At 40.0% G+C, this 26,017-nt stretch overlaps 1 protein-coding gene and 1 non-coding gene across 2 annotated transcripts in view; one reads left to right on the forward strand and one right to left on the reverse strand.

The window, feature by feature from the left end:
- Positions 1–26,017, reverse strand: part of LOC103178088 (spermatogenesis-associated protein 6) — a 37,903-nt gene extending 11,886 nt beyond the window's left edge. Inside the window, exons 1-7 of the mRNA XM_007892604.2 lie at positions 25,980–26,017; positions 21,816–21,953; positions 17,121–17,172; positions 16,808–16,849; positions 14,594–14,718; positions 5,612–5,704; positions 4,359–4,622 (exon numbers count right to left, since the gene is read on the reverse strand). Coding sequence (XP_007890795.1) covers positions 4,359–4,622; positions 5,612–5,704; positions 14,594–14,718; positions 16,808–16,849; positions 17,121–17,172; positions 21,816–21,953; positions 25,980–25,982 — 717 coding nt within the window. The 5' untranslated portion in view covers positions 25,983–26,017. The remainder of the gene's footprint in view (positions 1–4,358; positions 4,623–5,611; positions 5,705–14,593; positions 14,719–16,807; positions 16,850–17,120; positions 17,173–21,815; positions 21,954–25,979) is intronic.
- trnae-uuc lies at positions 884–955 on the forward strand. The gene has a single exon. It is a non-coding gene; the product is annotated as a tRNA-Glu (tRNA).

A 26,017-nucleotide genomic window follows, 5' to 3' on the forward strand; every position in this document is an offset into this window, starting at 1 on the left:
TTTTCCCTTTGGGTTAGAAAGTTATGCGTTCATTTTCTGTGTTGCGATCTAAGCTGAGAGCAGCGCAATGCTGGGGAAGAATTGTATAATCACAGGTTCCATTTTTTGGATGAGTGTTAAATTGAGGTCCTTGATATATCATTGATATGCCACAATTCATATCAGGAGGATGTCTCAAAGTGCTTCTCAGGAACTACTGTAAAATGTAGCAACTGTATTTTGTGGACAATTCAGCAGCCAATTTGTGCAGAACAATATGTCCCCTAAACAGCCATGAAAGCAGAACCAAATTTATCTAGGGGATTGTTGGCTAGCGCATTGGGAGAAACTTCCTTCTCTTTTCAAATAGTGCCATGGGATATTTAATGTCCACGTGGACAAGCAAAAAAACAACCTTAGTTTGAATGTTTTATCTGAAGTACAGCACCTCTGCCAATGCATCGCTCACTCAGCAAAGTATTAAAGTGTGATTCTAGACCATGACTTCAAAGTCTTGACAATGGGACTTGAAGTGACAACCTTCTGGCTCAGAGGCGATAATGCTGAGCCAGGCTAACACTCTACCAATTACTATTAAATTATGAGCAACCTCTGTTCTAGCTCACTAGAAAGGGGTTTCCAAATTGCCTAACTCACTACTTTGAACCTTCCTGTTGGCAGAAAAACAGGCTTCTTTCAAAGAGGTCTGAACTGAATTTGAACCTAGTTACTGAGGTAAAGAAACACTGCAGCACCCAGTTCCTCTCACAAATTTTAAAAGCCCAATTAAATAAAAATAAATTATTTTTGTAGAACATTATTTTATCTTTTTTGGCTCATGTGTCAACATGCTTAAGAGTATCCAAACCAAACTGAGAAACCCATGCATCCTAAAGGACTGTGGAGTCCTGTAGCTCAGTGGTTAGAACACTCGCCTTTCAAGCGAGACACCTGGGTTCAATTCCCGGCAGGGCGAAACCTTGGACAAGTTTCCTTACTCCACACGCCTGATAATAGTCCCTCCAAAGCAAAACAATAATAAATTGGTCATTTTCAATCCACGCCTGTTTGTGGGACACTGCTGTGCGCAATTGGCTGCCGCGTTTCGCCCACAAATATGCGGTCTATTCACTTTACAGCATATTCTGTGAAGCGCTTTGAGATGTCTAGAAAACGTGAAAAGCACTATATCAAATGCAAGGATTATTATTATTATTACCTACACATGGAAATTCCAGAGATAGATTGTTGGAATGGAACGTGCACTCTTTTATTTTATCTTACTGCAGGACATTTGGTATCAGCCACGTGTGGCAAATTGGGAATCCAGATTTAGCTAAATTGCATTTTTTATTAGTAAATAAAAAAATGAGTAGTAGACACTGTCATTAGGCATGTGATCTCAGTATTCATATTCGCATAGTGTATGCCTGTGTACTGTGACCTTTTTGTTTGCTGTTAAAAAGGTAAGACAAAAAGCAGCATGGGAGTGGTTTTGATCCTTGTGGGTTCTTGTTTCTTCTTTGTTTACTGCTTACTGGTTATCTGCTAAAACGCTGTGTAATACAGATGAAAACGCTAGTCTGGTGTGTCTCACAAAAGAAAGAGAAGACCCGCCCTTGCTCTCCATCCAGAACGCGAGTTGGATGCGGCTCGCTCTTTGCCATGACTTGCCCTGTTGAAGCTGTTTGTTAGTGGCCTGGCTTGATTTTTTCTGCTGGTCTGGAATGGTTATTTCAATTGGTCAAGCTGACCATGATAAACAGCTCCCCTCTCCAAACAATACTGCTGCTAAAATCTGGTGTTTTCACTCTGGTTACAGGTTAAAGGAATAGAAGCCTATCAATTTGGTGAAAGAGAGGCTGCAAAGTTTTTCATTGAATGGTGGTAGATGTTTGTTAACATAATACATGTAAACATTCATGTGAAGTATGTATGTATTTACCTGTATTGTGTGAGTGTGTGTAAGGCGTTTTGTACTAAAATTAGCACATACGGCTAAAACTGTGTCGCTGTAGCCACACTTGTGGCTAGTCAGCGATTTCTATTGAACAACTTTCTTACTGGATAATAGGAAAAAAGAAAAATCACCATTAGAAAGTCATTCAGCTTACTCCCATGTCAACAAGACCATTTTAAGCCTCACCTGACAATCTGGTCCATCAGTGACGTGCACCTCAATTGAGCAGCCTGGCAGACACCCTTTTCCTCAAGGCCTGACTTGCAACTCTATTATACATCATTGCCTTTCAAACCCTTTCAAGGAGGCACCAAATAGCTAATACTGGAGTTATAATCTATAGTTCATAAATTCACTTTCATGGCATAAGAATGTTACATACTTATTGTCTAAGCAAAGCAGAATGCAACAGCAGTTTTACTCTCATTACAACAATGTCGCTAAACTCATAAAGTTCATGAATGATTTGGATCTTGTATTGGAGCAAATTGAGGCTTTACTCCAGCTCAAGAAAGTAAAACATGTTGTTGTCTTAATAGTAATTTGAGCATTTATGGGCAGAGGAGGGAAGCCAGATGAGAAGTGGGTTATCCTAGGCTTCCTTTCTTTAAATAAAAGTCTAAAAGATTAATTTATAAAACAACTTATTTTAGGCAGTATATCTCCTTGATTGGAAACAAAACTAATTATAATGGTATGAGGAATGAACTGGCTGAGGTAGACTAGAGGGAAAAATTGTCAAACAAGGATGTTGAGCCGAGATGGAAAAGGTGCAGAAGAAAAATATTCCATTAAGAAATAATGCACCAAATAGCTAACAGTGATGTTATATCAATAGTTCACAAATCCACTTTCATGGCATAAATAACAATGTTTGTTGGCTCATAAAACAACATATAAACAACTTATTTGTTATCTCAGCAAAGCAGAATGCAATAGCAGTTTTACTCTCATTACAACAGTGTCTATAAACTCATAAAGTGCATGAATCATTTGATGTTATTACTGAAATCAATTGAGTGTTTTTGCTTCTGCCTTGCCTCCTCCTTCCCCTTGAAGGAGGAGGCAAGGCAGAGGCAAAAACACGCCTGAAGATTTTCCTCATGGCTTGCTGTCAGGCTCCGCCACTGTTAAATGCTCCGAAATCCTACCCTGAATGAAGGGCGCTATATAAATGCAAGTTGTTGTAGCTGTTGTTGAAGGTGAAGAATGGCAGTAATATCCTCCCCCTGTAATGTTGCTGCAAAGCAAAACACCTTCAGAAGGGGTGTTTCAATGTGTAGCAGCAATATTTTTCCTGGAGTGAGTGGGAGGCAAGAGTGTACAAGGGACATTGGCTTCTTTCTCGTCCACAAAATCCTGTTAGCCCCATTTTTTTCTCACTCTCTGCAGTGCACTGATCAACAACATGCTAGAAGAATAATAATTGTATTTAGAAGTACTTAATAATGATCCTTGCATTTGATATAGCGCCTTATCATGTCTTCGAGACGTCTCAAAGCACTTCACAGAATATACTGTAATGTGTATTGACTGTATTTTGTGGCCGAAATGCCCACAATATATTTAATTATATTCAGTACAAGTGTTCAACTGATTTAGACATCCAGAGGATTGTCACCGTTTTCGTGGCAGATAATAATCCATTGATAGTTTTGGTGTGACATCTTCTGTAACATGATGGAGTAATGAGGTGAAATGCATCTCTCTGACAACAATAACGACAAGTTACATTTGTATAGCATCTTTCATGTCTGGAGGACTTCCCAAGGCGCTGATAGCTTGTTTCAGCATTTCTGCAATCTCATATAGCTGTTTTGTAACAAAGGGGTAAGAGGACTTTGTGGACACCCTGCACTGGGAAAACACACCTTGGCAGTCTTGCATTCTTGCTGTCGCACACAGGTATGAGATACAGCTAGTAATAAATTGAACAACGAACTGCAGTATCCTAATTTATTTCTGTTTTGTGGTTCAAAATGTCATCAGAACCATGGTTTATACTGTTTCAACAAGCTGTATATAAATATATACAGTGCTGATGGTCCTTTAAAAATGAGCAAATTTCCCAGAACTCAAGGCAAAGTAAGGCCTTGTCGTTAAATTGGATGGCACAGCAGTAACTTCACAATATCTGTTTGTCTCAATGTCACTATTACTGCTGGAGTTGGGCAGAAAGGACGAACATAGCAACACAGACCTGACAGCTTTAGAGTACAGATCTACTTACGTCGAAGTCTAGGAACCCTCCACTTGCCCTCTGGAGAAGAGGAAAACGTGCTGGTAATTATAATTCCATCCTTCCCAATCCTCCATGCTTGCCAATTGGTTCCAAGTTATATCAGATGTTAATTCTAGTCAATTTTCCATCAATCCATAAATATGTTCTTATACAAAGCATAAGCTGCGTGGTACTTACATGTCGCAATGGACAAGTTGATTTGGACCCGAAATCGATCTTGCAATCTTTACGCTCTGGACTTAGGTCCGAAATCTGTCCATCATCTAACGAAAGCTCAAGCAAACACCTTCTACAATAGGCAGACGGGGACCTTTGTCTGGAACTGGAAGGTGACACTGGTTTTCTGCAGGTATCAGATTTCTTCTCACACAATCCCTTTCCTCCTATGTTGAATGATTTTGTGGACTTGACTTTTCTAAGGTGATTTTCCTTTCTTTCTGTCTGTGTTAAAAATTGTAACAAAATCAACATTACAAAATCTGAGATTGGAATTTTTAAAAAAATTATATTGTTATGACTTCCAATTTACTCCCATTAGTTTACTTTAATGCATAGCACTATACATTTACTGCAAATTATAACAAAACATGCAATATTAAATGTGGTGAAAAATTTGATAATTCTTAACAGATTAAATGTTATCAAATCAATTAAGAAATATTATATTATTTCATCTATAGCTAAAGACTGGTTTGAACCTCCGGGCCACACACACCAATCCTACGGTTGGCTCAATGGTTGGGCCTAACAATGTTTCCGGGATTTTCAGTACTGTCATATTTGTTCCTGTGAGCATAACCACAGGAGATTTGTGCGGCCGTGGAAGGAATGAACTTGATCGGTCGCAAAGCTGTTTTGCATTTCATGCTTACTTCATTTCTTTCTTATGTTCATATTATGGGTTTCCTTGGAGCTGAACTGGCTCCAAGTCGACATGTTTGATCATGGAATGTTAGAATCGAGCCAGCCCTCTGTGGCAGCCTCGGTAGTCCGGTTCCTGGACCAGGTGGGTTTGCAGTATTCCAGGTTAAAAGTTTGAAAGCTTTCACATATCAACGGCAAGCGATATGGGTTTAGCTGGTTAGACTCCAGCAGTACTGCAATGCACACTCTTGCCAACCAGCACCTAATACTTTCTGGGATTAGGTAAGCAGGGCGTGTCTCTCCAGGGAAAGCGTGTGCATTCCATTCCAACAATTTATCTCTGGAATGTCCATGTCTACAATACAATGCAAAATTACATTTGTATAGCTCCTATAGTCGGGAGAATGTCCCAAGGGGCTGGACAGTCAAGGATTTGGACTCGAGGTGAGATGTATGGAATTCTCAGTTTGGTTTGGATACTCTTAAGCACGGTGAGGAGTTTCTGCATATATCAGACACCTGGCTGACCCCCCAAAAAATATTAGAACTGTTTTAAAGGCTCTTACCAGGCATGAGCTTGAAGAAATCCTCTTTGGATATCTAATACAACACTCAGTAATTGTTGTTGTTGTAGAAAACTCCAGTTTGGGTGAAATTGCCTGGAATGAAGAGAAGTTTTGCATGGCCAGTTTAAACTACAGTACCATTATTACTCTCTTAAGTCGTAGATTCAAGATCTAATACAATGAAGGCTGTTCACACAATAAAATAATATATATTTATTGTCACTCCATCGAAAGCATGCATTGTGTTAACTTCTGAGTCTGATATAATCTTTATAAATTGGGACACTGCTGTTAGCAATTAGCTGCTGCGTTTCACCCACAAATATACAGTAAATTCACTTTACAGTATATTCCGTGAAGCGCTTTGAGACGTCTAGAAGATGTTGAAAGTGCTGTATCAAATGCAATGATTATTATTTTTATTACAAATTACATTTATACAAGCATTTAACACATGAAATCACACACATGCATTGGAGAACACTGGATGATCTAAAGACTTATGTGCATCATTTTGACTATATAGAACAATCAGTATATTCCAACATATTATAAATAAACACAAATGTATTATTTTAATGAAGCATACTGTGACAAGATTATCTGTGGTGAGTTAAGTACAAGCAACAACAAGGAAACATAACATTGTTATAACAGGTAGATGTCTATAAGAATACTAGTTGTACATAGCAGCCATTTTAAATTATCAGACAGGATTCTACTAATCTTCAAATATATCTTAACCAGCTCAATAACTTCATTATTTACACTGCAAGTAGCCACCAATACAGCTGGAGAGTGAATTTCAGATAGAGGAATAAAAGTGCTGCAAAGCTCAAATTCCTGTGGCAATCAACAAATAAAAAAAGCTGGGTCATGGTACAGTGAATAAAGAAAATCTTTTCAAGTTGATCATATACATAACCCTCTACATAGAGGAGGAAAAAAGGTTTCTGACAAAGGCATGTTTGTTTGAGACTATCCTCCTGAATTTGACGCTATAAAATAAAGATACCACTGCAGCAACAAACAGTTCATCTGATAGTTGAAGCTTCCAGGAGAACACGCTCTCTGGAACTAAAGGAATCAGGCCTTGGTGTCCCCGCAATGAAAAAGAGTTGGTGCAACACTAAGTTATGTGGAGGACACTAGGAAGGAAGAGTAGTCAAACTCTAGGATCTCCATGACTATCATGAATTTTCTGAAATCCTGGGAAACACAAATATGTGAATACAATCACATTGTCAAAGTCCATTCAGAATGTAACTGCTTCTCTTAAAGAGGCTTCTACATTTAATGAACAATTCTGCAGAATTTTACTCTGAATCAGCCAATGACTCATCTCACCTAAAGGAGTAGCACCAGTGATGACATGCCTTCACTCAGTGGCATTCAGTTACTGATACAGATCCCTCCCAGTGGCATTTTGCCCACAAATATACAGTCAATTCACTTTACAGTATATTCTGTGAAGCGCTTTGAGACGTCAAGAAGACGTGAAAAGCGCTATATCAAATACAAGGATTATTATTATTAGTTCTGGTAGTGCAGGTCATGCATCATCTACCCCAGATGTGACTGCTACAGTATCACTGGGCAAGAAGCTTCCTTCAACTTTCTTGCCAGAATAATCAGGTACTGCACAGCATGCTGGATGAATTTGGTTAGAAAGAGACTTTATACTGAACCTACACTTACTCTGGAGAGTGAAAACACTCTCCAAAACCTTGGAGTACAAGTTAGAAACAGTATTGTAACAACTTGCTTTTCAAGTAGGATAATGTTTGGAAGGTCTTAAAACCTGGTTTATGGTTATATATGACGAAAGGAAACACACCAGAGCACACTGTTGACACTTTTAACACTGTATACAATCAGTAACACCACAACTCAACATTATTGATCTCATTTTATTATGTGTCTTCCATAAAGAAAACACTATAAAACTAATATTTGCATTTCTTTGCAGTAATGGCAAAGGGCAATTTGTCAGGTCAATTGATAGCCCCAGTACATCAATGTGCACCAACAATAATTATTTCAAGAAACTTAGTTAATGGGTTATAATTTCAGACGCTATTTTGCTGACAAGTTGCTCTTTTGTTGACCATACTCAGACAGTTAGATAGTTTGCTGTTTCATAGTCTTATTGATGGCTCTGCATTCATTAATCTCTGAGGGTAATAATATCTTCAAAATAATAATAATTTGATTACTTAATCCATGACTGTTTCATTTAATCCCTGACTGTTTGTGGGACATTGCTGTGCGCAATTGGCTGCTGCATTTCGCCCACAAGACATACAGTCACAACACTTTACAGTATATTCTTTTAAGCGCTTTGAGACATCCAGAAGATGTGATAAGGCACCGTATCAAATGCAAGGATTATTATTATTGTTGTGCAACAAGCTGTGTGCAGCATCTTGAGTAATCCAAGCAATGGAATTTATGCTTTAATGCACCAAATATATCCTTGATCATAGTTCTCATGTACATATGAAACGTATTTTGTGCCACTTCCGTATCCATTTAGGATTTTACAATTGAATCATTAACTATAGTGCATAAACTAACCCCATATCACCAATGATTCACTCTTAAAGTCTTCCTCAGTCTTGAACCTCATTTGAAACACATGGAGCACATGAAATACATAAACCATGTGTGGCACCAGAGTGGCTATTGACATGCAGATTGTTTTTCATCTTCTTCCCATATCACCTGGATAAGCATTGAGTAAATGTATTTTCTGTTCATGTATGCCATTAGATTGCAAGTTGATGCATGAATTGCAACATGTGAGCAGTCCATGACTCCTCATACTTCTAGATATCTAGAAGGATTGTGTTGACTATCTACTTGATCATGGATTTCCAGTTAATTTAACTATCTGTATGTTTTATTACAAAGGATATCGGTAAAATGTTCAATGATCATGGACATGGCAAACTGGTTTTACCTACACCACTTGTGTGAGTCTTGGAAGGAACAGAATGCATAAAGATTGAGTATCAGAAACCTTTATACAACAACTAGAACTGCCTCTGAGATGCTCAGAGGCAGTTCTGTTTGTTCCTTACATTTGGTATAGCATCTTTCAGGTTGGGTGGATATCCCATGTAAAGTGTAGTGACTGTGTTTTGTGGGCAAACACTGCAGTCAATTTGCGCACTATAAACAGCCATGAAATGAATGACCGATTTTATTATGAGGCACTGGGAGAAACTCCCTTCTCTTTTTGAATAGTGCTATGGGATCTTTAATGTCGACCTGAACAGGCAAACATGGCCTCAGTTTAACGTCTCATCCGAAGGACAGCACCTGCCACATTGCAGCATACCCCAAGCACTGCATCGGAGTCTCAGACTAGAATATGAGTTCAAAGACCTGATGTGGGGTTTGAACTTACAGAACCTCCGACTCCCAGAGGCAAGAGTGCTACCAACCTAGCCTGGCTGACACAGGTTCATCATTGATAATGTTTCAAAACTGATTAATCACTTCCTTTGGAAGTCCCAAGTGGCTTGAGATTAGATTGTCTTTATGTTCAAATATATGTTCTCTGACAGAACAGTCGTCTCTCTGGTTAATTCCTGCAGTTAACTTCTGTTTAGCCTTCATTATGATTCTTGTTACAGCTGTTAGTCTTCCTCCAAGTGAAAATAATCTTCAATCGCTGCTGAATGCATAATTGTTGTGTGTGCTTGTCCTACACAAAGCATTTAGGAATCAAACTTAGTCCTTCGTATCCATAACATAAATCACACAATAATTATTTCAAATAGTAAAGCCAGCTATTCTAAAGTAAATCAGGAGTTTTTTGTTGCTTACCTTCATTGCTCTATATCCAATCTTGTTACGTCCTTGATAAGCAACTGCTTAAGCGTATTGTGAAATTAGCCAATTTATGCTACAGAATTTTAACTAGTAATTTGTTTTTGTTCATTTTCATTAATTTTTTTCATTTTCATGTCTTCACTACTGCATTTTAGAGCTGCTATATAGTGTGAAATTAAGAACATTTTAGAACTAACATTTAAAATTCTGTATGTTCTAATATTTTATGGACAGCAGATGTTACCCCCAAGTGTAATTATAACCCCCTCCCCCATATCAAAGATTTTTTGCTTATGGTATATTTAAAGGAACACTATTTTCGTGGAAATGATTTGTATGTTTGTGTCCTGTTTGCAAGCAAATGAAATAAAGATTGACAATTCTTTTTCATAATGACAATGTCCCCTCAAAATATGATAATTTCAAAGCTACAGTTCTTATAAATAATTTGAACTTTAGCTGATCATACCCAATTTCACTAAAGGAGAAATATGTTGCATCTTTTTTTCACATTATCACATAACTATTGATAGGTTCATTTTGCTGTGTATCTAGTATATTAATAATAATAATCCTTGCATTTGATATAGCGCTTTACTTGTGCAATTCTAGAAGGGCATCATGGTAGAAATAGCAGAAAAATAGCAGACTACATTTACACTCTGAGATGGAGCATTATCAATATAAACATTGAAAGGAAAAACACATTTGCACTGATATCTGATCCCTCGGTGTGTAAAAGTGTCTTTGTTTTTCTAATTCATCTATGTACATTAACTTGTGCTCTGCTCTGAACCACAACAAAGGCGGGCAGAAAATGTATTGTTTTGTGTGTGGGAATTAATTTAATATTCATAGCCTATTACTCGCTGCCAGTAAAATAAATGTGCTGCATCAACAGAATTATTAACAGAAAACATATCAAAGTAATCTAGAAAGCCTGAAGTTGCATTTACAATGATTTTTTTTAACAATGAAGAGCAGCTAAACAATGATGCAAACATTTAAAAATACAAGAATAAAGATAAAGGAATGATGAAATGAATAAAGAGTTATATTACTCTATAGAACTAATATATCATGCCTTGAGCTAAGTAAATAGTCTTTAAGAAGATTGAGCATTTACTGAAGCACATAGATAGTATGAGATGACAGAGGGGTTCCTTATTGTGACTGTGAAGGTTACAATTTTGCAGAATGTTTTTTTCTTTACAAAAGTTCATTCTACCCATAAGATGGTAGTGTGTATATTGGCCATCTACATTTTGGAATTGATGCACTGTGCAGATACAAAAGCTGGTGAAATCTGCTGTGCCTCAAGCAATTCTTCCCATACACTTCCTATTTCCTAGAAAATAGAGCAACACAGGGTACTCAAACTGAATCAGGAACATGCTTGCTTAAGTAAGTCTTTACTTGCCGGAAACTAATTTAAATCCACCCTTTACAATTAAAACAACAAATGAAAGATAAACAAAGTCAATTGCTCAGCTTTTCATGGAATCACAAAATGTTACATATAGAAATGAGCCATTTAGCCTACCATGTCTGCAGAACCATTTTTCTCTATGAGTCACATCTACATAAGTCACTTAATCCTACCCACTCTCTTGCTCAGTCAACATACATTTTAATTTTCCTTTGTCAAGTATCTAATTCATTTAAAAGCATTTCTCCATTATTGCTGTACCTGAGAATTCCACATCCCACCTCCCACTATCTGTTAGTCAAATCTAATGTTTGCCAATAAAAGCATTGAAAATGAGTAACTGATATAATACATATATAATGTTTGAGATAAGATGGATATATTTTCTACTGAGCTTTTCAGAAGGCCAGCTCAGTTTTGAAGCTAAACCTGGGATTGCATTTTTTTTAGTTGGATGTCTTAATGGTGAAACATATTTTTCTATAAGATTTTAATTTTGTTCTTTCACACACTTGGATCTTAATAGGGTTTGTTTGTAAACTTATGCCGCATAGCAAAATTAAATGAAAGTAATGAAACTTATTTTAATAGTGTTTTGCAGAGTAAATAAAAGGAAGGAAAATGAATGTAAAAACAATGCTGGTATGCATAAACTCAAAATACATTAAAAACTGGAATTTATTGCAACTTAGAATATGTCTTGTGGAAAATTTCAGTTCTAAAATAAATGAATGTTAATAAGTTAAGTTTGGATTTCTTTAAATTGGAACTCAATATCTGATATTGGCGTTCACTAATGGGTTTGTTTTCTTTGGACATCTCGCAGAAGGTGCAACATTTGGCATTTATTTACTAAAGTGAATGCCAACTCTTGGAACAGGGCAAATTTTTATCTCAATTTACTGCTAAGGTGGCTGACAAGCTTTATCATCTTTTCCTTGTCCTGGATGACTTGTCAATTGTCTAGGCTGCCACTGACTGATCCAAACTAACATTCTGGGTGAAAGGTATATGTCAACTTTAACAACATTACATAATGCCAGAAGTGTCATCATAGCCATCTGTGCTAATATCACTGGAAATGAAGTCTATGGAAAAGGTTATATTTGTAGTTGACTAGAGGATATGATGGTACAGTAAAGTCAATTCACTTTACAATATATTCACAGTATATTCTATGAAGGGCTTTGAGACGTCTCAATGACATTATAAGGCGCTATATCAAATGCAAGAATTATTATATTCCAGTAATACTGTATATCATTGTTAATATTTTGTATCTTTTCTATGGTATGCCTTTTGACAGGAACACAATCTGTTTTTATGGATATTTTTTCCAAACTTATTATCTCTGGGTCATTACAACCATCAATATGATTTCTGAGGAGATTCTAAAAGATATGGACAGAAACAACATTGCCAATGTGTCTCTCATGCAAATGTATCCTCAACACAGATAAGAGAGACATGCATACATAGCTTCACTTCCCCCATCACAATTCAACAGTATAAATGGGGGCGAATGTAAGCCCAACTATCAAGAGATGTACTTATGAATAGTATGCAACATGGGTTGAACCATGTGTAAGGAAATAAGTATAACGTAAAAATGTTGCATTTTCATGTGGTCAATTCATAGAATTATACAACACACAAGGGGGCAATTTGACCCATCGTGCCTGTGCTGACTCTTTGAAAGAGCTATCCAAATTAATCCCACTCCCCCGCTCTCTCCCCATAGCCTTGCAAATTTGTCCTCCCCAGTTGTAACATCACTAATCAATTTTTGTGCTTTGTATCTCTGCAGTCTGGTAAAGGCTAAGCAGAAATTTAAGAAATCATCCATTGTCATTGTGACTGATGTATATCAGAAAACAATTGTACCAATAGTCAGCAAAGTATACAAGGGTAAATTTTGTTCTGTTTTGAACCATTGCAATGGATCTTAGATTTGCACAATATATAAAATAATAATATTAAATTATATGGAGAAAAGATGGGGAATGGGTTTGAGTAGAATCCTGCAGGAGCTCAAAATATGACTCACATAAGAGGCCTAGTGGTCTCCTATGCAGTATGTGCTCTAAAAAAAACTAAACATTTGTTTGTATTTTTGGAAAAACAATTAATTCTGTCTTTCTAATAATTATAATAATTGTTGCATTTGATATAGCGCCTTATCACGTCATCATGACATCTCAAAGCACTTCACAGAATATATTTCAAAATGAATTGCCTAAATATTTTTTGGACAAAAGGCGACGGCCATTTACACACAGCAATGCTCCACACAGTCATGGATTGAATGACCTTATTATTTATATGAAGGGATTATTATCCATTGAAAGCGATCCGCCAATTGACTAACAACTGGGTTCCTACTTACTGTTAGGTAAACAGAGGCATGTGGAGTAAGGAAACTTGCCCAAGGTTTCCTTACTCCAAACTGGAGTCCTGTAGAGCACTGCTTAGAGTGAATGTCTTTACAAACTGTACAGCTGCTAACCCTTTCCTAAATAGATATTTTATTCTCCTCCAATCTTACCCTTCCTTCTCCCCCAAATGGTCTTTAATTCACTTTCCATTCTCCTAATCTATGATTCTATGAGCATGAGGTGCCCTCTCGTACTTCACACATGGCCATAATTCATGTATGAGCCATGATAGTAAGTGTTGGAAGGCTATTCAACCAAGGGAGCACAGAAGTGTACCTTGCAACAAGAATCTTCAAATAGGAATCAGCAGCTCCATTTTTGGCCAATTTTCCTCTCCCTCAGAAGATTAATAATTCAAACCAATTTGAACTAGGCTTGAAACATTAATCTTCTGGGCTCTATAATTCATTGATGCATAGGCTGCCCTTGGAGAGTTAGCCTAGTCTATGAAACCAAGTTTGAACCCACAACCTTCTTGCCCTGAGGCAAGACAGCTAACCTGCATTTCCATAAAAACAATCCTTGTTCCACCCTGGGAGAAAGCAGGAAGAAACATTACTGAAAGATTCCCCTCTTTTGATTTTTTCACAGCTGGAAACAAATATTGGTCATTGTTCTACAATATACATACAGAATGTTTAAATTCTACTTAAAATGTTATCAATGTCTGTATTGTGGATTAAAAGTAATCTGTATTCATTACAAAATTAACTGCTTACAATTTAGACATAGCAAATACTGGACAGTTATGGATCAGCTCTCCATAAAGGATTATTATTACAAAAGTTACCATTGTAACATATTTGCATATCCTGTATTCACATATTATTGAAAACAGACTGCATGTCCACTTCAGTCACAATTTTACTGCAAATAGAGACACCACAACACTTACTGAGTAAATATGGCTAAAGCAAGATTATTCTCATAAAAAATCATAAATTATACATATATATCCAGTATAGATAAATAGGCCAATGATAAATATTGGTCAAAGTGATGTTTACAATTTGCCCACAAGCAAAATGCACCATTGAACATTCACAATGAACCATCCATTGAAAGAAGATTTATTACAATTCAGTGAATGGTTTATTTGTTCCTAAGTTGGTTAATATTACACATAGCTTCTACGGTAATGGATGAAAAACAAATTCGAAGATTTTATCTGTAGTAAAAAAAAGTATGAACTCTGATGAACTGAAATGGTTTGACCTTGCAAAGAAAAAATTGCAATAAATACATCATAACAATAATCAAATGGAAGTAATGTCTTACAAAAGCCTGTGAGCATCTTCTCATCAATACTTCTCTATCCACTCCAGGGTATGTGGGAGTCAACTTGGGTTCAGGGAACAAGAAAGGTCTAGTGTTTTCTTCATAGATGGCTAATGGTTCATCACCTATAATGGCAAAATTAGGAAAGAAAATGTCATTAGATCTTTTCGGCAGCCTTTTAGATTTTTGTTTTATAAACAAATACTTCAGGAACAATAATAATAATTCTTGCATTTGATATAGTGTCTTATCATGTTTTCGAGACATCTCAAATGCTTCACAGAATATACTGTAAAGTGAATTTACGGTATATTTTGTGGGCAAACGCAGCAGACAATTGCGCACAACGAGTGACCAAATTAATGTATTTTTTTGAAGGAATTATTTCCCCCTGAAAAAGCGATCCGCTAATTGACTAACAATTGGGTTCCTACTTACTGCTGGGTAAACAGAGGCGTGTGGAGTAAGGAAACGTGCCCAACGTTTCGCTCCGCCTGGGAATCAAACCCAGTTCTCTTGGTTGTGAGGTGAGTACTCTAACAATGTTTCCTATTATTAAAAATGTATTGTTAAAAGTAGAACTATGAGAACAATTAAGTTACAATTTTAAAAGACCAGAAAGTCACAGGTTAGAAATCTGTGCTGAGCTAGCTGATCTCAATCAGGGTAAAGCTTGTCCCACAAACAGCCATGAAATGAATGATCAATTTTATCTGAAAATGGAGACATTCTGAGAAGGGAGACACTTCCTTCTTTTTCGAATGGTAGTAAGGGATCTTTAAAATCCACCCAAACAGGCAAACGGGACCTCAGTTTAACAATTCATCTGAAAGAAAGCACTTCTGACAATGCAGGTAACTCTATCTAAGAAAGAGAGAAATCAGCCAAGGTTTCCAATATTGTCCTGAGGCATTTCTGGAAGGTGAGGATGTTTGGAGGTTGGGTGAGGACAGAATCAGTTGTAATGTCCCCTGTAGTTAAATTGCCTACTAACACTTAATGTTGAAGGGCACGTGTAAACAATGATCAAATGGGTGAAGGATAGAGCAGTGGTTTCTAAACTTTCTGGGCTCAAGCCTCCCATGACATTAAGCATGCTGATTGTGAACCCTCACATAATAAATCCAGAGAAATTGAGTACCTTACTTTAATTGCAAACAACATTTTAAAAGAATGAAAAACATAAATGGAAAGTAATGCTTACAGTGTTAATGTAGATGTAATGTAATCTGAAATAAAAACAGAAGTCGCTGGGAATACGCAGCAGGTCAGACAGCACCTGGAGAGAGGAAATGAGTTAACGTTTCAGATCAATAACTGTCAGTTATCGTCAGTTCTGATGAAAGGTTATCAACCTGAAACGTTAACTAATTTTCCTCTCTCCGTAGATGCTGCCTGACCTGCTGCATGTTCCCAGCCACTTTTGTTTTTATTTAACAACAAACCATCTCGTGCCCCCTCTCCCCCCTCCCCAGGGGTCCACAGACCCCAGTTTAGGAACCCCGGGGGGGGCGAGGATACCTGGAACCTAGGAAACTGTACCTCATGGAGGAAAAAGCAGATAAATGTCTTAAGAGAAGAGGCAAAAGGAGAAAATGCTACTGTTGAAATATATCTATAATTCTATTGTAAAACCAATATGCTTCAATGTAGTGACAAAGTACAAACCTTCCTGTAAAATATCTGCAACACTAGAATAATTACTATAATTTTGCTATTGGAAACACATGTGGAACATGAAAGAATGAGTAAAATTCCATTTTATTACAGAATGATGTGTTAACATGATTTGTATGTGAAAGTGATGTTATTTTGTTCTGTTTGTCGATTTACAAGTTACTGGCACTGAAAGGATACTTCACAAGGGTGCAGCTCTGGATTAGTCACCTTAATCAAAACCTCTACAGAGTGTTTGCAAATAGACTGCAGTAAGGAGAATAATTTTCATTTTCAAGTCTCAATTTTTTAACAAGCTCCTTGATATATTAGATCCATTTCTAATAAATGTTGCTTCTGGAAGCCAGGGAAACTGTTCACTACCAAGTAGCTGTTTCGTTTCAAGGGGGAAAACTGTAAATTTAAGTTACCTCTTGAACTGCCTGAAGCTCAAAGCTGCTTATGATGAACAATATATGACCATGTTTAACAAACCATTAAGAGCAATTAAATATATGAACAATTGGCTATTGTTAGCAAACTAATAAAAAAAAGTACCTGTGGGAGTAAGGTGTAACAGTTCAAACTTAACAATGTCACCTGAATACAAAGAGAAGAAAATCTGATTAGTACATTTTATAATTCACATAAAAACGTAATATTCTTATTTTGAAAATCCAGAAACATTATCTTTATAGCATGAATAAAATCCCCTCCCTTTTAACTGAGTACCCATTGCCTATGTCTTGTGTATACCAAACATTATTGTAAGTAGAAAGAAATTCAACATTTTCCATTTAAATTGTAAATTATTTTGCATAAACTAAATCATACTCTGCCATTAATAAAAATATTGTGCTTTGGTACTTACATTCTAAGAACTCAGCAACATCAGCGGGGTCAATAATGTCTTTCCCAAACACCTGCAAAAGGGAATAGAAATGCATGAAATAGGGAACAAGGGGCTATGAATGCAGATGCAATAATGTTTTATTGATAAAGCACTGAATTACTGTAATGACCAAAACCAAATTTTATCCAATGACAAATATCATCTTCCAGAAATATATGGTAAGGATTGTACAGATTCAAACAATTATGAACAAGTTTAATGAAAACACAATCCACGAGAGCACTTTTTAATCAAAGCACTCCCCCTAGCTATGGCAAAGACTGTATGCAATTGTAAATACTGTACATATTCTCCCTGTAACAAGGAACTTCAATTTTATGTTTATTCTCCTGGGACCTACCTCTCTAGTGATTTATGTTATTGTAAAGAACCAGGTATTTCCTAAAGGGGCTCTATTTAATTTAAGATTATTAAATATTAATGTTCAATAATACAGGCATTCATCACCTCTAGGCTCAACTATACCAACTACCTGCTTGTCGACCTTCCCTACTCTTCCCTCCACAAGCTGCAGATCATCCAGAACTATGCAGCTCATGTCCACTCCCGCACCAGGCTCCGTGACTACATCAGCCCCACCCGTGCCAGTTCCATTAGCTCCCCATTCCCCAGAGGATAGAGTTCAAAATCCTCATGCTTGCCTTCAAGGCCCTCCACAGCTCTGTGACCTGTTAACCTCATATCAACTTGTCCGCTCCCTCCTCTCAGCAGGCTCTGGTCTTCTCCATGTCCCCCGCCTGGCCCGCTCCACCATTGGCGGCTGGGCCTGCAGCCTTTCTGCCCCCATCCTATAGAACTCCATCCCACATTTCTCTTTTTCCTTTCCTTTTTCCTTTACTATGACTAGAAGTTTTTGAACTCTTCCTAGGCTATCTTTCCCCTTTATTTGTAATAAGCTCTCCGAGACATTGTGTGAAGGGCCAATAAATGCAAGTTGTTGCATTTATTGTATTGCAAGGAGGGTAGAGAAGGGATTTCTAGAGTTAAAGGAAGACTGTTTTATGACTCAGTTTGTAAAAGAGCCAACAAGGGGAGATAACATCTTGGATTCGATAATGAGCAACAGGGATGACCAAATCTCCAACATAAACATTAAGCAACAACGATCACAATGCAGTCATATTTGACATCACAAGAATTGATGAGGTTATAGAAACCCAAACAAAACCGCCAAATTTCAAGAGGACTGACTTTGTGCGGTTGAGAAGTCTCGTCGGAGTGGGCCTGGCAGGCTTAAATATGGCAATGGGAGTGGAGGACCTATGGAGTTCCTTCAAGGAGGTGATTATGAAGGCAATGGAACAATGTGTACCCATGAGAAGCAAAGATACCAAGCTTAAAGGCATTCCTGCCTGGTTGGATGGGGTTACAAAGCAAATCATAAAAAGGAAAAAAAAAGCTTTTAAGACTATGAAGGAAAATGGCACGGAAATGAGTCAGATTCAATACCAGAAGGCATAACAAAAAATTTTTGAATTGTAAATGGCAAGAGATGTGAAGGATAATGATAACAAAAAGTTTTTTTTAGTTACAATAAGAGTCGGCTCCATGTCTCCCGCCCGACCCACCCTACCATCGTCGGCCGGGCTTTCAGCCCCCACTCTGGAACTCCATCCCACAATCCCTTCCCTCATTCAAGACCGGTCTCAAGACCCTCCTCTTCGATCGTGCCTTTGGTCACCCTCCCACCTCTGCCTTCCCTCACCCCTACACCACCCCTCCGTTATGCTCGGACCCCGATACCTGACTGTTCAGTGCTTTGGGACATCCTCCCGATGTGAAAGGCGCTCTACAAATGCAATTTTGTTGTTGTTTTTGTAGAAGAAAAACAAGCAATGGAATAGGGCCACTGAAGGTGGGTTTGGGAGAGAACATGACAAATAATGCTGCACAGGTTGCAATAGTGCTAAATAAGATTTTTGCATCAGTCTTTATCTGGGAGTAACCTATCTGATCTGGAAAGAGAACTCAAGGATGTCACAGAGAATAGTTGCGACACTATTCATATCACTATCAGCATGGTTGCCAAACAGCTGTGTAAACTTAAGGTAAATAAATCCCAGGTGCCGGATAAATTGCATCCAAGGATTCTCAAGGAACTAAGGGAAAAAGTCGCAGAAACAATGGGACAAATCTTTCAAAAATCATTGAATACTGGAGAGGTGCCGAGGATTGGAGAAAGGCAGATGTTACTCCTATTTTTAAAGAAAGGTAACAAACCAGTAAGTTTAACGTCCATTGTGGGTTGAGATTCTTATTAAGGATAAAATCATGGAGCATCTGAACAGAAACAAAATCATAAATGATAGCCAATATTGGTTCATGAAGAGGAGGTCTTGCCAATGTAATTTACTGGTTTTCTTGACAGTGTGACAAGGGAGCTTGATAAGGGTAAGGCTGTAGATGTTGTATATCTGAACTTCAGTAAAGCCTTTGATACAGTTCCTCTTCAGAAGCTGGCACAGAAAGTTAAGAAAACGGGAATCAGTGGAAGTATATTACAATGGATACACAACTGGTTGACCGGAAGAACCCAGAGGGTGGTGATCTAGGGAATGTCATCAGACTGGGAAAATGTTACTAGTGGAGTTCTACAAGGGTCTGTTTTGTGACCTTTTTTGTTTAATATTTGTATAAATTATCTGGAAATAGGAGTCGCAAGCACAGTGGCTAAGTTTGCAGATGACACCAAGCTAATGAAGGTGGTAGATTGCAAAGCTGAACAAGGTTACAGGAGGATTTGAACACACTTGGGAATTGGGTAGATTGGTGACAGATGAAATTCAATGTGGAGAAATATAAAGTACTTCACATGGGGACAAAAAATCCTGGAAGGGACTGCTATTTGAACAGAAGGAAAATAATATGGATGAAAAATGAAAAAGACCTGAGGGTCCTGATTGACAATAAATTAAAGCTCTTCCAACAGTGCTCTGTGTCAGTCAGTAAAGCAAACCAGATGTTGGGATGTATCAAAAAATCAATAGCAAGCCAAAGTAATGAGGTAATCCAAAAAAGAATATTGGAGAAATCGAGCAGATACAGAGGAGGGCAACCAAAATGATTGAGGAAATGGAAGGACTGGACTATGAGGAGCGACTAAGTAAATTGGCCAAGTTCACTCTGGAAAAGAGAAGATTGAGAGGCGATATGATTGCTGTATGCAAGATTCTAAAGGGGCAAGACAATATAGTTCATGACAGGTTGCTTCATCTTGTCTAGAATAGTAAAACCAGTGGACACGGCCTGCGTTTGAAGGGGGTAAATTCAGAACGAATCTACGCAAACATTATTTCAGTGAGCGAATAGTGAACCTGTGGAACAGGCTCCCGAGGGAGACTGTTGAAGCAGGAATTGTTGATTCTTTCAAACACAGACTAGACAGCTTTCTTTTAGGAAATAACATTATGGAATATAGTACATAGGTAGTTTGGGACATATGTGCATGCAGCCGCCAGGAAGGTGGAAGGTGAACTAGATGGACCTTGGTCTTTTTTCGTCTAGCATTTTTTATGTTCTTATAAGTTCTTATGATGTAATATGAATTATTTGATTTGTTGTGCACTAAATTGGAGCTTAGTTAGAAAATTAAAATGTTTCAGGGGAAAAAAGGAATCTAACACAAAATGTTGGCTAAGATCTGCTTGATTATGTCTGTGGACTTTCCACCCACATCCACCATAGCAGGTAATACAATAAAATCCAATTTTATACTTTCAAATTTATATAGGCCAAATAATGAATTCACACCGTCCCATAAGTATTAAATATTGTTTTATACTGACATCTAGTGTCAGGAAAATGCAAGGATCTAAAGTTCACTTGTGCTGATAACGTTTGTGTCAGAGGAAATATTGAGATTGTGTATGTATTCAGGTTAAGTTGCTTTACACAGATACATTTAATATTATTTTTAAATCTTACATTTTTAGATTATCTATCATTTCCTTTGGTTTGTAAATATATTTTGTACGATAATTGATCATTTCTTTTAAAGGTCTTGGAAGAAGGCAATTAATTACAAGAGGCTTTGCAATTACAGTATGTCACTATGATTCCAGCATAACATGACAACGTTTGTCAAATAATTAACTGTTTAAGACCAAATAGAATTTCATCATGTCACATGTACAGTAAATACCAAATTTTGCTTCAATTTTTGTCTCAATTGCAAAATATATTGCAGTTTCTCAATACTCAATCACCCAATTCAGTGCTATCATAATGAAAGGCATTGATTCCAAAGCAATTAAAACAGTGAATGAAAAAATCCATAGAATGAACATCTAAAGAAATTATATTGACATTCTATAAAATGATGCCACACATGGCGTTCTGTGACCAGTTACTGTATTTGCAAGGTGATCTCGAGGAGCTCAATGCACCTCAGGTCAGCAACTTGGTGATACAGGACTCCGTATTGCATCTCTTTATACTCAAAACTGAGTATTGGTATTTATCATTAAATTATTATTATTTATAATAAAACTATGTATTATTTATAATCACTCTTACACCGAACACAACTCTGTAAAACAAGTTTCATTCCAACGCCCAATCCAACTTTCTGAAAGTTAATTCACTTCAGTTAAGTCACTTCAGGTAGACTGAATACTTGAAAAAATAACAAAAAATAATGTTACTTGTACTCACCTTTTCAAACTGCACACTTTCATGAATGAGGAGTGGAAACACTGGTATTATACATCTCGTTTTCCAGTGTTGACCTAGAACACAAACCCTGAGGAGAATATCATCTTTCCTTGGTAAAATCACACCTGGACACGTCACCTTAGGGGAAAACAAATGGGTAGCAACAATCTCTATATATAGAGTTCTATTTGAATTTAAAAAAACATTTTAAGACATTTTGCATAACTAAGGGGATTGAAAATAAAATTGGGGGAAGAGGGGGAAGCAGTTGCTAAACAGGGTTTCAATAATTCAGTTGACTTGGCTCCAAGGAGACACACTTTGCAAAACAATGAAGCCTTAGAATACTCCAAGTTAAATTGACAGTTGACTGGCATCAGACTGAGTAAGTCTACACAATACAGGTCCTTAAAACCCCCAAAGTCCTTTTGGGCAAGGTGATCCTAATTGCACAAGTTCTGTGAAACTAACCAGTGCTTTATACTGGCACCTGGATTGTTGCCATACCATTAAAATAACAACTTAACAAACCTAGTCAGGCTTCTCCAGTTCAATAGAATGCTGCAAATCAGTACGAGTCCATGTAAATTAAGTAGGGAATATAAGCAAAGCCATTAAAAATGACAGCACCCTCTATGGACCATTGTGGAATTCTAAAGAAGGTTCCTCTAAGCTTCACCAATTGCTCTTTTAAACCCTCTGTCTTTGCTCGTGGGACACATAACTACCAAATAGAGTTCATCACCTATTCTGGCAATCTTCTTTAACTGTTAGGTGACATTTGCTCAATTTCCTGCTTGTTACATTTTCTTCAGGACCCACACCTGAATCAAACTGTGATTGGTCATCTTCACACAACTAAATGTTGGTCTCACAATGAACCCTCACATTATGGTTGGTTGTTGGTTAGTCAATTTCGCCAAACAAGTCATGGGTTGACCAGTGGGAATAATGAGGAATCTCCTGAATTGAGTATCTCCTGATAGCCTGCAATTTACAATAATAATAATCCTTGCATTTGATATAGCGCTTTTCACGTCGAGAGGACGTCCCAAAGCGCTTCACAGAACACACTGTAAAGTAAATTGACTGTATAGTTGTGGGCGAACGCGGCAGCCAATTGCGCACAGCAATGTCCCGCAAACAGTCGTAGATTGAAAATGACCAATTTATTATTGTTTACACATCTAAACAAACATATTGGCACTGTTCTGAGTGCTGCCTGCTCAGCTTGGATGCGGTCAATATAACATTATTCAATGACCTCACTCGTATAAAATCAAGTCTGTACAATACTAACACGAGAAAAGGAGTTTGTCAAGAAGTTCAGTGGCTTTAGCGCCCGACGCTCAAAAAAATACAGTGAAGGAATACAGTGCGTGACTCTCCCAAATCAAACCCCATTCGTCATATTAGAACACAATATTTCAGTTCATGTTACTTTTGGGGGGAAAAAAAATGACATTCAACCCAACAGAAAGGTTAGCCCAAATGAATTCATTTCCAGTAGCAGGAGTGTTGTTTAGTAATGGGTTTCTATGAGCCTCACTGCTGACCCCAGCACTCGGGGGCACACACACTGAGGAGACACACACTCATCTGTAAGGAGCTTGTTCTGGGCTCCAATAGTGCTGACAGCACACACAGGGTAGGGGGGCACACACAGGGGGGGGCACACACAGGGGGGGGGCACACACAGGGGGGGCACACACAGGGGGGGGCACACACAGGGGGGGGGCACACACAGGGGGGGGCACACACATGGGGGGGCAGCAGCACACACAGGGGGCACACACAGGGGGGGCACACACAGGGGGGGGCACACACATGGGGGGGGGCAGCAGCACACACAGGGGGGGGCACACACAGGGGGGGGCACACACAGGGGGGGGGGCAGCAGCACACACAGGGGGGGCACACACACGGGGGGGGCAGCACACACGGGGGGGGGCACACACAGGGGGGGCAGCACACACAGGGGGGGGCACACACAGGGGGGGGCACACACAGGGGGGGCAGCACACAGGGGGGCAGCACACAGGGGGGGCAGCACACACAGGGGGGGGCAGCACACACAGGGGGGGGGCAGCACACACAGGGGGGGGCAGCACACACAGGGGGGGGCAGCAGCACACGGGGGGCAGCAGCACACACAGGGGGGCACACACAGGAGGGGGGCAGCACACACAGGGGGGGCACACACACGGGGGGGGGCAGCACACACAGGGGGGGGCAGCAGCACACGGGGGGCAGCAGCACACACAGGGGGGCACACACAGGAGGGGGCAGCACACACAGGGGGGGCACACACACGGGGGGGGGCAGCACACACGGGGGGGGCAGCAGCACACACAGGGGGCAGCACACACGGGGGGGGCACACACAGGGGGGGCACACACAGGGGGGCACACACACAGGGGGGGCACACACAGGGGGGGCACACACAGTGGGGGGGCAGCACACAGGGGGGCAGCACACACAGGGGGGGCAGCACACAGGGGGGGGCACACACAGGGGGCACACACGGGGGGGGGCAGCACACACAGGGGGGGCACACACAGGGGGCACACACAGTGGGGGGCAGCACACAGGGGGGGGCAGCACACACAGGGGGGCGCCAGGGGGGGCACACACAGGGGGGGGCAGCACACACAGGGGGGGGCACACACACAGGGGGGGCACACACAGGGGGGGGCAGCACACACAGGGGGGGGGCAGCAGCACACGGGGGGGCAGCACACACGGGGGGGGGCACACACAGGGGGGGCACACACAGGGGGGGGCAGCACACAGGGGGGGGGCAGCAGCACACGGGGGGGGGGGGCACACAGGGGGGGGGGGCACACACGGGGGGGGGGGGGGAGGGGGCGATTGTACAGTTACGGGAGGAGCTTCACACAGCTTTCCGTGTGTTTTTTTTAAAAAAAACCCCAGGGATGCAATACTTTGGAGCACTCGGTTGACCGGAGCAGCAGCAGCAGAGGGAGGGAGGGAGGGAGGGAGGAGGAGGGTCAGAGATGCCTTACCGCGTGGATATCAACTTGAATGACACACTTCAGAACTTTCTGAGGCATCGTACAGATTCACCAGATTCAACGCCCTGGTGAGGAAGACATGGAGAGGGGCAGAGAGAGAGAGAGAGAGAGAGAGAGAGATCCGGGGGTGGGGGGGGTGTGGGGGGGGAAATAAACCTACAGTCATCAATTTGGGGCTATGTGTGAACACCGGGTTAAACAGGTTATGTTTCCTTCCGCCTCCAGGACTGTTGCAGCCGCCGCTTTGGGGGCAGCGTCACGTTTCCTTGGTGATTGAGTGAGTGAGTCACGCCTGACACTGCCCAACCTCCACCAGCACCACCACCACCACCACAACAACACACAACAACCACGACAGCAACGACAACAAGGACACACAACCGGGAATAAATCAGTCAAAACTTCAACACTGCACATCCCGCCATCCGCCGCCGCCGCATCGGGAACCACTCCCGGAGTCACACTCCAGACTCTGAGCTGCGGCATTCGGGGGTTTCGCTCTCAATACCCCCGAAGTCCTTCCCTTTTCGATGCAGGAGATTTGTTTTGACGATGACAGCAATGGCCGCACACAGTGAGATAACGGCGGCCCCGGCCCTCCTTCCCCCGCAAACCCGGGGGGGGGGGGGATGGGCCCGCGCGGGGCTTCAAGGAGTCGGCGGTTTGGGAGAAGCAAATGATTTGCTTCGAAAATCCCCGCCCGCGGCCGGTGCCTGAGAGGGGGAATGTGCTCTGAGAAACCACTGCAGCAAAGCAGTCAATGTCAGTCAGTCTCAGTCAGTCAGTCAGTCAGTGCGTAACTGACAACCACCATCGCTCTCTCTCTCTCTCTGTCTCACACACACACACACACGGATAATGTTTCAATAAGGCATTTGATCCCCCAAAGCTTAATCATCTATGTTGTGTGTATACTGATCAATGTTAATATAAATATATATATATATATATATAACCCAACGTGTATGTGGTGTCCATGTGCTTGTGGGTAACTGTCAGCCGCTGCGGTCTGTGCTGAGGGCTCACAGACCGTTTGGAGCCGCATTTTCCCCCCATTTTTTTTGGATTTAAACCCGAAAAACGTCTTGAAAAAGCTTTTTTTCAAAAAAGCAGTTTGAAAAACACTGACCATAACTCGGCCATCGCTGCCCACACACAGGGCCGGGC

Source organism: Callorhinchus milii, unplaced genomic scaffold (assembly GCF_018977255.1).
Source record: "Callorhinchus milii isolate IMCB2004 unplaced genomic scaffold, IMCB_Cmil_1.0 Scaffold1, whole genome shotgun sequence".
NCBI lineage: Eukaryota > Metazoa > Chordata > Chondrichthyes > Chimaeriformes > Callorhinchidae > Callorhinchus > Callorhinchus milii.